Genomic DNA, 14,012 nt, shown 5'->3' on the forward strand with positions numbered 1-14,012 from the left:
GGAATTAGCTTGTGTGATCCAATCCTGTGGGTCTCCTCCAGTGTTTCTAATATCTGGATCCCTTCAAACAACTTAAAAAACTGTTCTACATTTAATGCTTCATTTTTCAGTTTGTTTGTTGGGGTTTTTTTTATTTATTTCCAGGAATGAACTCCAAACATTACAGCTTTCACTGTCACTGTGTTATTGAGTCATGAAATAAATTGTATTTCTGTTCCTTCATTATTTCTTTGTCCTATCTTTTAAATGTACAGCAAGAGTGAGGAGAGGGAAGTACTTCTTGAATAAGCAGAAGTTCAAACTATGTAGAGATATGTTATGCTTTGAAGCTCAGTAATTTTGGGGTTTGTTTTGTTCCTGCCCCCATCAGTACAGAAAGAAAGTGACTTGTCTGGGTAGATAAAATGGCATTGAAACTTCAGAAGCATTTTACTGCTTTTTCCTGCTTTGCATAAGATATTATGGGTTTTGTTCTTAACAGATTATCCAAAGAGCTTCTCCTGGATCCACAGCAAACCTTGGTCTTCAAAGTGTGGCATAAAGCAGGTAAAGTTTGTAGTGCAGTTTTAAGAGGAATGTGTTTTCTGCATCCTCTTCCTTAGGATACTCATATTTCTTGTAAGGAAAATAAATTCTGTTAAGTGAATTGGAGAGTGCAGTTGTAATGCCATCTTTTGCCTTGCGCTAGAAGAACGCTAGAGATAAACACCTATTGATTTCCTGGCCCTTGGCATCCTCCTTTTCCCCATTAATCATCTTACAAGGCTGGGTTCATCCATATTCTCTCTGGTTTTATTTTGATGGTGCTTTAGAGGTTGGATTTTCCTGCTGAAGAAAATTCTTAACTGCCTCCTTCACTGTTCGTTGTTGCTGCAGGCGGTCGAAGTGTGGCCATCCACTTGCAGCCAAATACTTTTATTTCTTTCTTTTTACATATTGAAGTTCAGCTGTCTGATTTTTGCTTCAAAAATGAACTTCCTGCGTATCCAGAGCACTGTGTGTACACAGTGGTTCTCCTGCCAGTCCCTCTCCCTGCCCTGGGCTTTCACTGTTCTGCAGGGACATTTTTAGCTGAATGTAACCGAGGTAATCCAGATAATATCCCCCTGTCGGACGGGATTGCTCTGGACCTCCGAGCCACGTTTCAAGGGCTGTGTCTTAGCATTCCTGAAGATGATCCATATCAGTGCATGTGTGCTTTGTGTCCTTCTTCCCCAGAGTCGGAGCGAGTGATAGGATTTGCATCCGTGGACCTCTCTCCTCTCCTTTCTGGCTTCCAGCTCGTGTGCGGCTGGTACAACATCACAGACTTCAGCGGGCAGTGCCGAGGGCAGATCAAAGTGGCGGTGTCCCCTCTCCAAAACATCAGCAGTCTCAAGGAAGAGAGGCAGGCCAGGGCACGAGGCCAGCCGGAGAGCTCTTCTGTATGTTCTCCCGTTTCCTCCCCTCTCGCACTTCATCGGATTGCTGATAAGCGGCACTCGGGGTTCCTGAGCAAATCCGCCACAAATTCACAGCTCTGTCATGGGCCAGTCTGGGAAAATGCTCCAAAACCACCTAATTCCTTAGGAATTCTGCTCCAGGCTTCTGTGGTAGCTGCTGTCCAGCGCTAGTTACAACCCTCCAGCCAGATCAGGAGCATCCCCGGTGGCTTCTCTCTGTTGTTGCTTCGTGGGTGTTGGGGATATTTTAAAGAAGAATATTCTGTGCATTTGGATGTCTGGAAGCATGACATAGTTCTCTTTGCTGCTTTGGCTGACGGCTGGTGCTCAAAAACGTACAGTAGATTCAACTTCTCATTGGTTAGGGAACATCTAATTGAGCAGGAATGTTTTTCTGGAGTATTTGCCATTTTTTCTGGGTTTTTCTTTATTCTCTAGCCTTCCCAGATATGCTGGGGTGTGTTATAGACATGTAATGCAGCCCTTATCCTACTTTCCATCACTTTACTCTCTGATAGGATGGAGGGAGTTAACAAAAGTGTCTGAAATGAAAGTGTTGTGAGGTATTACTATGGCCCAGTGCCGGGAAATCATCTGAAAATTTAAAGCTATTTAGAAAGCCCGAGGTTTTGTTAGATCAGCTGGGTAATACCTTAATTTCTCTTATTTTCTTGCTGTGAAAGACTCATGTGCAGTGTTCCTTTTTCCTTTTCATCCTAGGTGCAGGTCAGCTTTCCAGCATGTCCTAGTAATTCTGCAAACCTGTCCAAGCAGATGTTGAGTTCCTTGTCAAAGGAAGTCAGCGTTCCCTCTCGAGAGCGGTAAGTCCACAGGCTGACAGCCTTTTGGAATATTTTCAGGTTTCAGAAACACCTCTCTGAAGCCGATTGACTCTGCTGGAAAAATGCTACACCCTCTCAAAGTGTGCCCACTGTGTTTGGGCTTAGAAATTAGTGGACATTCCCTTTCACAATGAGAGGGAGGTGCTGGAGGTAGCAATCCTGGGACAGGTTCCTTTTGACACAACCCAGATGTTCTTTTCCTTGTCACTGATACTTCGTCATTTGTTTCATTTGCACCCTTGTAAATTGGGATTTAAGTGATGCCGTTGCTAAAACTGGCAGATACTTTCTCCAGGCCCTCATAAGAATAAGGGTTGTGTCTGTATTTGGTTTTATTTTTAATAAGTGTAAATCAGAGTAGAGTATTTTTGATGCATCCCCTTGATTTTGCCTTTACTTCTGTCCATGACCAGTGAATGACAGCTGGTGAAACACTGTAGTAGTGCATATTACAGGAGTAAGAGTGTCAGATATCCTGCAGTAATTCCTGCTTTCTCTCCCTTCAAATGAGTGAGAGAGTGTTTTAGCTCATGGTTTGTTTATTTAGCCTGCAGAGATGATCCTTTTCCCACACGTGTCTTTGAAGCTTAGTGGGACTGTGGGCCACTGTAGGATCTGAACAACTGGCTTGGGAGCTGCCAGCAGGAGGCATGGAAAGCTCCCTAGCAGCCCCACCACTAACTCGACTTGGGTGTAAATCTGAAGCAGTAAATGACGTTCCTGTGGACATTTGGAAGAGCTAGTTTGATCCGTCGGTGGCTCTTCAGTGGATTTCAAGACGTTGGGTATTCTTAGCTGGCAGACTTTGCACAGTTAGAGGTTCCAGCTGGTTTTTGGCGTTAAGCACGGGCCTGTTTTCAGCAGGATCAGCCCCCCGGGCACACACACGCCTCGGCACGAGGAGCACATGCAGAACGTGCGCAGGTTCCACGAATCCCTGCAGCAGGCGGAAGGGAACGCGCGCCGGGCGGCCGGGCTGGAGGCGCCGTCGCTGTCCTCACGCGCTGCTCTGCTCACTGCTCTCAGGTAAAGCAGGGCTGGGGCCAGCAGGGCGGTGCCAGGCCTTAGCTTAGGTTAGGCCGAGGTTGGAAGTGACAGATCCAGTTCTAAGGAAGTGAACGTGAAACAGTGCAATAACCGATGAAGAGATTCCGGTGTCATTTACTGCGGGTTGAGGCCAGGCTGGAAAGTCAGGGGCTGGAGGGGGAGCTCCACAGCAGGACTGAAATGCTGGAGCAGTGGGGTGGGATGTTGAAGGGGAACAGCAGCAGCAGTGTTTCCAAATCTGGAGGGAATGCTTGGATTTATCCATCCTGGTACTGCTGTACAGGTACAGGTGCCGTGAAGCCAAAAGTCCCTTCAGGTGACTTCCGCAGGTACAAGGACAAGCCTGTAAGCACGGGGTGCACGGGGCAGTATATCCTTTCCCATCAGGATGTTTTTCTTCTTTCTAGAAGCACTGTTCTCTTGACTAGATTCTAGGTTTAAATGAGGTATAAGTTTAGAAGAGTAGTGTTTATTATCTGTAGGAATATAGGAATGAAAGAGACTTCCTGAGGTGTTTCATCCCCTCCCATGCTACCACAAGCAATGTATCTTAAAATCCCTAGATCTTAAATCCTCATATATAAATCATATAAATATATAAATAAAACATATATAAATATAAATCCTCAGATTTCTATCAAGCTCAGCCATCAGTTGAGTAATATCCTTGGCTTTATGACTATTATTGGCAGGTCATCTCAAATCCAACTCCTTTGATTAAGTAAGTTTAGAACCAGCTCTTTTTTAGCTTCTGGCCTAAGTTTCGTAGCCAAGTCAGAATTTGTTCTGGAGTGTTATCCTCTCGTTTAGAGCAACCTCAACGCTTGCCTAGTGATCTGCTTTTCAATAATCTTTTATTTGCATATTTACATGTTGTTGACTCGAATGATCCAGCTTAAGCCCAGCTGCCACAGGCTTGTTTTCCCCCTCTTACCAAATTTCTTACCTCTGCTTGCAGAAAAAACTTGAGCGAGCTGGATGAGGTTCAGAGATACTTCACTGAGAAGCTGACCAGGTCTTTTCCTGACTTCAGCACATCCAGACCAAGCCGTGAGGAGTGGGAGAGTGACCATCAGGGCTCGATGAGCAGAGAAGTGGATCCCAAAGGCTGCCATCTTTTGGAAAAATCTAGTCAGTTGGTGTCTCAGGTCAGCAGCCTAGTCAATGGTAAGTTGTTGCTGTGAGCAGCTAAATGACAAGGAAATCAAATCCCTGCTGATGCTTCTAAAATAACTTACCAGAGCAGAGAATAAACTAGAGCCCAGAGCTGCAGTTGCTGCCAGTAGGAAAGTTGTTCCATGCTTTTTCTGCCCATGGCTTCCTCCAGGCAAGCAGCGTTTCCAAGACATGGAGTTGAAGGGCACATCCCTATCATGCCACAATTTGCCATTCTTGTATCACCATCTTGATCTTCTCATTTTTCCCCTCTTTATTCTCCAAGGCTTTGCTCTTTTCATTTCCTTTCTCATCCTTAGCAATTGTTTTTACTGCTTTTTTTACATGCCTTGCTCTACAATCCGTTCAGGCTCTTCCTTTTCCTCTTCCAAATGTCCCTCACCATTCCCTTGGAGCAGACTTGCCTTAAAATAGTTGGCCACTTTACCTGATACTGGTGAACTCAATTCTCAGAGGATGCAAGTAATGAATAGGATCTGCTCACTGGGAAGCAGAAATAAGTGACTGAGGCTTTTTAAAGACTTTGTAAAATTTCCCATTAATTTCATCCTTAATGCTTCTGGTTTTTCCTTAGCATTTCTGTTCTTCTGGCCTTGTCAGTGGGAAACAGAGCTGAACATGCTCACATCAGCAGTGTTTGCAAAGCTGTGCATGTTTAGCTCCCAACCATCCTTACATCTAGGACTTTCTGCCAAAAACCTAAATCAATCAGATTTAAGCTGAATTGTTGCTCCATGCATTTACTGATGCTGGTTTTTTGTTAATCAGACTTGCAGACTATGACTAAAAACAGCAAAGAAGCTTCTAATGTACACCAAGACAGCAGCAGGAAGCTGGGTGCCGTGGATGTACCCAGCTGGAAGGAGGAAGGAGCCAGACCTGAGGTTCCTGAAGGCCGGCTGGAGTCAGATGCTCCCGGCGTTTCGAGTGACACGCAGCAGCCGTGCAGTGCTGGGGGATCTGTGTTTGATAAACACATGTTGCACCAACTTCTAGGCCCCCTTGTCCCTGAAGATGAGCATCCAGTGGGTTATATCCAGGAAAACGAGGGTGCTTTTGCCATCCAGCCACACAGTGAAGAAGAATACGAAGAAGATGTTATAGAGCCACGAACTCTTAATGAAATAACGACCGCAACAGACAGGACGAGCCCCTGGTCCAGTGTGCTCTCTGAAATGGGGCAGGGGGCTGAGCAGCATCCTCTGGACCCCAGGCCTGAAGATCAGCACTCCATGGATGTAGGTGGTTTCCAAAGAGGGAACAGCAGCACCTTGTCCAGCATCTTGCACGGGGACAGCCAGAGCGTGCTCAGCACCCTGAGCCCGCCCGTGAACCCCCACGCAGGTGGGAGCCGTCCCTGGGGAGCAGCAGGAGACTTCCAGACCTTCAACAGCAGCACGGGAGTGGCGGAGAAGGAGCCGCTTCTGCCCGCTGGACAGAGCCTCTGGGACAGAGCACTGAACGCTGAGTCCATCAAGAAAAGTGTAGAGTTCCATGCAGGCTCCAAGGACCTGCTGCCATTCCCAGGAGACATGGGTTTGACCGATCAAAGAACCGCTGAGAGAGAGGAGGAGGAAAATGCTGAGGTTGTAAATGAAGATCATCGAGGCAGGGAAGGAAGTGGTTCTGATGAGAACTGTGTTCAGAGCGTATCAGCCCAAGCTGGCTCGGAAAGAAACAGTGAGAGCTTCCCTGATGACAGCAGTGAAGACCCACTGGAAGGCTCAGAAAACCCCATCGAAACAAAAATCACTTTGTATCCTTTGTTCTTGCACACTCCTTGCCCTCTTCCGCTTAGTCAGAATCTCCCTGGCCTCAGGACAGTGAAATTGGCTATGTGAAGCTCTTCCCTGGGAAATGAATCCAGAATGGTGATCTGGGAAGGTGTGGGAGGATCCCATTACATTGTTTCACACACGGTAGTGATGACTTTCTCCAAACTTGTAACCAATACATTTTGTGATTTGTGAGAGTCACTTCATTTTGGGTAGTTCCAACATGTCTTCTTGCATTTTTTCCCCATGTTTTTTCCCCATGTGTTAAACCTCTTGTGTTTCTCCTGTATTAAAAGAAACATGATTTATTTTGCATTTAAACTACTTCCTAATGTTTCTTGCAGAATTTAGAAGTCTTGGATTAAGTGTTGGAATTTTTGCAGGATGAAGTCCTCTACAGGTTTGTGAGGTATTGTTTTAAAGCAAGTCGGTGTCCCATGCTCTGCGAGCTCAGGTGAGAGAACCAAGTGTCTAGAACAATGGAGTATTGATGAAAACAAATTAAATTTACTATTTGGGATCTGCTAACAGCTGAGGCTTTTTCCGCATCTGGACCTCTGTGCAACTGCGTGCTGCCAAAGGTTGTTCCTTAACAGTTCTGCTCAGATCTGATCCGGTTGTTGTTCCCAACTTCTTCCTTCCACCCCAGGAGATGGAAGCCTCCATGAGACTGCTCAGCACTTCTTCTCATCCTTCCATGTCTCCAAAAGTAAGTATGGGATGTCCTTTCCTTTATCGTCCAGCTTAGTCCGTTCCTTAAGGCAGGAACAAAACTTCTCCCTTCTTTTGCCTGCCAGCACTCAACCTAGATGTGATGGCTTCCAAATTGTGTCACGGGGAATCTTCCTGACACTCTTCTCTCCATGAGGATGGTTTTTAACATCCATGACTGTGTTGTCTGTGATCCTTATGCCTTTGTATCAACCAGCTGTTCAGTATGCTCAGAAAATGCTACTCCCCTCCATCAGGCTCAGTGGAAGTGGCAGGTTCTCGCTCCACACTTCTTTGTGCTTTAATGTGAGGTGACATGCCTGATTCCGAGGAGTTCTGCCTTGTAATTATGGCTTCTGTTTATCTCTTTTAGATCAGGATGAAATGAGGGAGTTTGCAGCAGGAGGGGGTTCCTGGAGAGGTATCTTGTCATGGTTCTGTGACCCAGGGAGTAGTAGAACAACTTGAGTGATTGTTCCTCCTGCACCAAAGCTGTGGGTTGCCGAGGTTTTGCTTTTTTATGTTCCTAACCATGTATTTACTGCGAGAGGTTTGTGGCTTGGTTATCTCAACGTCTACATATTTATCTTATTTTCAGTTCATAAAGAGGGGTTGTAAAAAATAGAGAGAATGACTTTTTACACAGGCAGATAGTGCTGAGATAAGGGGAAACAGTTTTAAACTAAAAGAGGGGAGATTTAGATTAGAAATTGGGAAGAAGTTCTTCCCTGTGAGGGTGGTGGGGCCCTGGCACAGGGTGTCCAGAGAAGCCGCGGTTGCTCCATCCCTGGAAATGTTCCAGGCCAAGTTTGGATGGGGCTTGGAGCCCCCTGGTCTGGTGGAAGGTGTCCCTGCCTGTGGCAGGGGTTGAAATGAGATAAGCTTTGCTTTAAGGTCCCTTCCCACCCCAACCATCCTGGAATTCCATGATCCTTTCCCAGCCCCAGCTCTGCTGTGGATGTTGATGTGGATCTAGGTGTGCAGCAGCTGGGCTGTTTGTTTTCCACTCCCAGATAAGGTGATGCCTTCGTTCCTCTCCGTGTGACCTACGAAACAAACACTTTAAGGAACATGGATGTCACTGGGAATAGCTTGCCTGAATCAAAACAGACTCAGGCTCTGAGGTCATAGAAACCTGCAGTTTAATACTAATACCAGCTTTACTTGAATCCCCTCTCTGCAGCTCTGAGCTGAGTGGCTGGAACTACAGCCCTGCAAATTATTACTAATTAGGTAAAATCTTAGCAAGGCCCTATTTGGATATTTTGATCTTGAAGCACTTAATTTGAGGATTAGCTGGCACTAATCCTTTGCTGCAGCACCTGTAGTGTATGCTGAGACAGGATTTGGTAGTGCCTTGTGCATCAAATTCTCTCTGGGAGGAACCTGATTTTCACTGCTACCAATACACAGAGTTCAGGAAAAAAAATGCTTCCTCATAGTTTTGGTTTTAAGTGGCCTTAGGAACATCAGCTTCTAAATCTGGACTTGGTGTGTTTCTGCACAGCTCAGCAAACACCGAGCATGAGAGCAAGGCTGAAATCTGAGCTGTCCTCTGGACATCATCAGAGCCCTCGCTCTCTTGACAGCTGGCAAATGTCTCTCCTGGCCTTCCTAGTGCTCCTGCCACCTTTCCCTGGCTTGTCTGACTCCCTGCTTTCCCCATCTTCCTTCCTGGAATGACAAAGCAGTGGTGAGGTGTGGAGCTGGGCAGTCACAGCAAAGGAGCTGGCGGTATTTGAGGCAGAAATGTTGTCTCAGCTCCTGCTGTGAGAGCATGGGGTCCTGCAGAGGTGCTGCAGCAGCTCAGCCTCAGTGTGGATGCTGTGACCACCTTCCAGGGATCAGAGTTTTGTAGAGCCTCACGAAATCTCTTTGTTTTTTACTTCTTTTCTCCACTACATCAAAACAATGCTTCCTGTTCCTGAGGTCTTTGCCAGCTCTTGTCTTCCACACTGCTCACCGGCTCTGAGTGGGGGCTAGAGGATAGGTCTGAGAGATCCCTTTTTTATGGAAAAGTTAATTAACTTTTCCATTAAATGCCAGAATCCCAGAATAGTTTGGGTGGAAAAGAACCTCAAAGATCCTCTTGTTCCACCCCCTGCCATAGGCAGGGAGATTGTCTACTGTCCCAGGTTGCTCCAAGCCCTGTCCAACCTGGCCTTGGACACTTCCAGGGATCCAGGGGCAGCCCCAGCTTCTCTGGGCACCCTGTGCCAGGGCCTCCTCACCCTCCCAGGGAACAATTCCTTCCCAATATCCCATACATCCCTGCCCTCTGGCAGTGGGAAGCCATTCCCTCTTGTCCTGGCACTCCAGGCCCTTGGCTAAAGTCCCTTTCCAAATACCATGACATTTTTTTCCTCCTCACCTCTAGGAATATTCCAAAGGGATAAGAAACTCGTGTGGAAGCCAGTTTTACTCAGAATAATTCATATTTGTGTATACTTAGACCTACCTTCAGTGTGAATTAGAAATAACACAGCCTTGGGCAGATTCACAACGACAGGCTTTACATGTTCCAAAAATGCTAATGGCAGCAGCATCCACAACATCCTTTCTTGGCTGTGTTGTTTCTTCTCAATCTGCTGGATCCTCCTGATTTCCTGCCTGGAAAGCAGGAGTAGGTGCAAGGCCACTGCTAGGGTAGGCTGTAGCCTGTTAACACGCATGTGTTTGACCTCCATCCCTGTGCACAAACAAAACTGCCAGCAAACTTGCTGAGCCACAGTGCTGAAACATTCCCTGCCTCCAAGACTGGAGTTCTTTGACCTTGGAAGAGGCCATTCCCCCACCATGACCTATAACAAGCTCATGAATCTGCTTTAGTGCAGCCCCTGGCACACAGGCACTGAATAATCCTCGGCTGGTCTCAGTGTCACTGCCATTCCCATAAAAAGAAGAGCGAAGCGTGATCCTCGGTGCACGAGTCCCCTTTCCTCTTGCATCTTCCCCGTGGGACAGGTGTGCTTCCTGGCTGAGCACCAGACACTTGGAGAGCCAGAGGGGGAGAAACCTGGGATGGGCACCGACCTGAGGCTGTTCCTGGGGTTGAGGGGTGGTGTAAACACGACATTTCAGAAGTGTGCTCTGGAAACTATGCAGGAGGATAAAACTGGCAGTCAGAAACTGCCTGTGAGATGGATCAAAGGGAGGTTTGATGTCCAAAAAAGAACAGCGGAGCTGGGGAAGGGTCTGGAGCACCAGGAGGGGCTGAGGGAGTAGGGAAAGAGGCTCAGCCTGGAGAAAAGGAGGCTCAGGGGGAACCTTGTGGCTCTGCACAACTCCCTGACAGGAGGGGACAGCCAGGGGGGTTGGGCTCTGCTCCCAGGGAGCCAGGGACAAGATGAAACAACCTCAAGCTGTGCCAGGGGAGGTTTAGGTTGGATATTAGGGAAAATTTCTTCCCCCAAAAAGGCTGTCCAGCCCTGGCACAGCTGCCCGGGGCAGTGGTGAGTCCCCATCCCCTGAGGGATTTAAAAGCTGTGTGGATGTGGCACTTGGGGACATGGGATAACGTCAGTGCTGAGGGAACAGTTGGGCTCCATGATCTCACGTGGCTTCTCCAACCTCAGTAATTCCATGATTGTATGATTCTGGTCGTCTGTCTGAGCTGGGTGTTTTAACAGTGTGTTTAAACCTCGCTCGTTTTGAGTCACACCTGTACATGTAAAATAGCAGCAAGAACTGGTGTTAAACCTCTGCCACAGCTGGAAGTTCATTTTTAGGAAGGTCATTAGGATAGCTGCACACACCTTAACACCACTTCATCCTGCACATTGGGCAACGGTAGGAAAATGGGAGGAGGTGTATTTTAGCTGCTCATCTCTGAAACAACATGCCAGTGGTGTGTTTTCCTGCTTTCCTGACTTTGGGAACAGACTGCTCTCCTTTGCCTTGGTGACATCAAATGGCATCAGGCACCTGCTCTTGTGTTGTGGCTTTGGAGTACAGAGCATTTTAGGGGTATTAGATGGTAGGAAGGAGTTACTGACTGTGAGGATGAGCAGGCCCTGGCACAGGGTGCCCAGAGAAGCTGTGGCTGCCCCTGGATCCCTGGCAGTGTCCGAGGCCAGGCTGGACACTGGGGCTTGGAGCAGCCTGGGACAGTGGAAGGTGTCCCTGCCCATGGCAGGGGTGGCACTGGGTGGGCTCTAAGGTCCTTTCCCACCCAAACCATTCTGGGATTCTCTTCCTTACATTGAAAGTGGGAGGTGCTGGCTCTCTGTCTCTGGCTGTGCAGGACACACAGCACATGGGAAAGGGGAGCTGTGGGGGGCAGGAAATGCAGTTTCATGCACCTTTGACATAGGATTAACTGGCAGACTGGGGGAATTTCCTAGAGAGATGCTTTCAGATGCTGTACAGAACTCAGGGATCAGCACAGAGCCTGGTCACTGCCCCTCTCCAGCCACTGCTGACCTTTTGGCTGTTCCTTGAACAGATGGGCAGAAAACAGCATGGGAAGAATGAGCTACTGTCCTGGTCTCTGGACAGCCGTGTCCAAGAGAGGTGCTTTGCTCAGCAAGCAGCTCTCTCTGCTAGTTTTTAAGCTTCTGCTGTGGCCAGGTATGCATTTCATCTCTCTTGGCTCCTTACATTTTGGTTTAGGAAATTCATCCCAGAGAATTGTTAAGAAGAAAGAGGGGCAAAGCAAAGATTCTTCTAATTATCCCTGTCTGTTATTTCAGTGTGATAAAAATGAGAAGTGTTATAAAGTATTTTACCTGCAGGTTGTCACCTAAGCCTGTAATGCACAGGTTACCAAACACAAGGACTCTCTTATTCCTAAGAAAGCCACTTCCCTCTCCAAACAGTGCATATGAAAGCACACCAAAACAGGGTCCTGGTGCAGTTTCTCTTGGGAGGGAGCCGGGCACCTCAGAAGACCTTTCCCGAGGCTCAGAGAAGCAGCCCAGGGATGTAGGTGAAAGGCCAGATTGGCAGCTCAGTTTTCCAAAAGACCTTCCCGGCCCCGAAGCTTCCTCCCCTGAAGGCTCCCGGAGCAGGATCGCTTTTCTCAGTGCTTCACAGGCACAGCCCAGCTCTAAACTACTTGGGTAGAAATGTGTTTCTTTGTATGCTGAAATTACTCATCCTCTAGTGCTGCTGGATCATCAGGGACAAAGCCAGGCTGCTGGCAAAGCACAGAGGAGATGACACTGTAAACCAGGGCTTTTCCTCATGGGCTGCTGCTTTGGGGTCCCTGCAGGCAGCTGAGCCTGGCCCATCCCATTTATTGTGGAATAATCACAGTGGTGGTTTGGGCTGGGAGGGTCCTTAAAGCTTATCCAGCCTCACCCCCTGCCATGGCTTCCACTAGACCAGATTGCTCTAAACCACATCCAGCCTGGCCTTGGACACTTCCAGGGATCCAGGGGCAGCCGCAGCTTCTCTGGCACTCTGTGCCAGGGCCTCAGCACCCTCACAGGGAAGAATTTCTTCCCAATATCTAATATAAATCTAATCTAAATCTCGCCTCTTTTAGTTTAAACCCATTCCCTGCCTTGTCCTGTCAGCAGGCTTAAGATTGGTTGTGACAGAGCATTACCTCTCCTCTGTGAGGAGATTTGGTCTTCAGGGTTCTGCAAATTATAGAGTAAAATAATAATTAAAATGCAGTCAGGTCCAGGGACCGCACCACTGCCATTCCTTTGGCTTCATACAGGGAGACTTTGGCTGAGGGTGGATGCTCACAAGCTCAGAGGTCCCGCAGCAGAGCAGATCCTTCTCTTTCTCATTGGGGTGGTTTTTTTCTGCGTATCCAACTCCTCGCTGTCTGCACAGCCCTGTGGTTTGCCACGACATGAAACCAGGCGCGAGGCAGAGCTCTCACCCCCGGTCCCTTCTGTCCCCAGAGCAGGAGCGGAGCAGTGCCCGGAGGAATCCCCTACCGAAGAGCACATCGGCCCAGGCCCAGCCCCGAGCTCTCGGAGGAGGAAGCCAAAAGAATCGCCAGGATCTTCTCTGCTCAGCTCTCCAAGAAGGAATAGTGCTGGCCAGAGACCGCCCGCAGCAGAGCTTCCTGAGCCATGGCCGGACGCACTGGCAGAGGCTGAGCCCTCCAGTAAAGGGGAGGTGGAAGCCACAGCTTTCAGGCTCCGTTTTTAAGTTTGCCTAATTGGTTAGTTAATTGAAGTCCCCTATTTAGAAGGGCTTAAAGCCTGTGGTCACCCACAGGGAGCTGCCTCTTGTAGGGGCAGGTCCCCGATGAGACGCGCTCCTGTGGGTAACCCGTGGCCTGTTATCTGCTCTTCTAGTAGTCCAGTTCTAGGATTTATTCCTGTGAAATGGCCCTTTCAAAAATAGTTGGTGGGCAACACAATTCTCTGTTTCCACGGGCCCCCAAAGCACTTGTGTGAGCACAGACCAAGGGCGCTGTAAAATCTGGTGGGTGTACAAAAGAGTGTGACTAGAAAGATGAGACTTTTATATTTATATTTAAATTATTTTTGTACACCTTTCGGAGAACAGACTTTGATGCCAGCAGAGCTCAGTTATTTTTGTACTGCTCTCTCCAGTGTTTGTTTCAATAAAACTCCCCTGGTTTCTTGTCAGCCTGTGCAAAGTGTCCCTAGGCCAGGGCAGGAACCTTTCCTCAACAGGGATCTGGAGTCTCTCCCACATGAGCTTTCAAGTCCGAGAAATGCTGCTGGAAGCTGGGGTGGCCTGGAGCACACGGAGAGATCACTGCTTTGCCAAGGAATTGAGTATCACCGTGCAGCACAGCCCCAGCTGGGATGAGCCGCTTCCAATCTGAGCCACTTTTCAAACCATGCGTGGAATTCAGGATTTGAGCAGCCAAAGGATCAGCATCCCTTTTTTCTCTCACCTCTGCAGTGTTGTTTTTCCCAGGGGACACCCTGAATGCGTAATTCACTGCTGGCATGACTTGCCCTGTGATTGTGGCCCCTTTCCCTGCCCTTGCTGGGTCAGGATGGGAGGTAAAGGCACCCAGTGTCCCCTGGACGGACAGGAGTGACGTGCAGGCTGCTTTCTCCTGGTGGGATCCCAAAAAA

General features: G+C 48.2%; 1 protein-coding gene across 1 annotated transcript in view; it reads left to right on the forward strand.

The window, feature by feature from the left end:
* The window catches only part of C2CD3 (C2 domain containing 3 centriole elongation regulator), a 38,496-nt gene extending 24,946 nt beyond the window's left edge, over positions 1–13,550 (forward strand). Inside the window, exons 25-32 of the mRNA XM_040089498.2 lie at positions 482–546; positions 1,219–1,424; positions 2,163–2,263; positions 3,149–3,310; positions 4,290–4,498; positions 5,276–6,263; positions 6,889–6,991; positions 12,857–13,550. Of these exons, the coding sequence (XP_039945432.1) occupies positions 482–546; positions 1,219–1,424; positions 2,163–2,263; positions 3,149–3,310; positions 4,290–4,498; positions 5,276–6,263; positions 6,889–6,991; positions 12,857–13,114 (2,092 nt within the window). The 3' untranslated portion in view covers positions 13,115–13,550. The remainder of the gene's footprint in view (positions 1–481; positions 547–1,218; positions 1,425–2,162; positions 2,264–3,148; positions 3,311–4,289; positions 4,499–5,275; positions 6,264–6,888; positions 6,992–12,856) is intronic.
* Positions 13,551–14,012: the final 462 nt, after the last annotated feature.

The sequence above is a fragment of the Hirundo rustica genome, chromosome 2 (genome assembly GCF_015227805.2).
Source record: "Hirundo rustica isolate bHirRus1 chromosome 2, bHirRus1.pri.v3, whole genome shotgun sequence".
Classification (NCBI taxonomy): domain Eukaryota; kingdom Metazoa; phylum Chordata; class Aves; order Passeriformes; family Hirundinidae; genus Hirundo; species Hirundo rustica.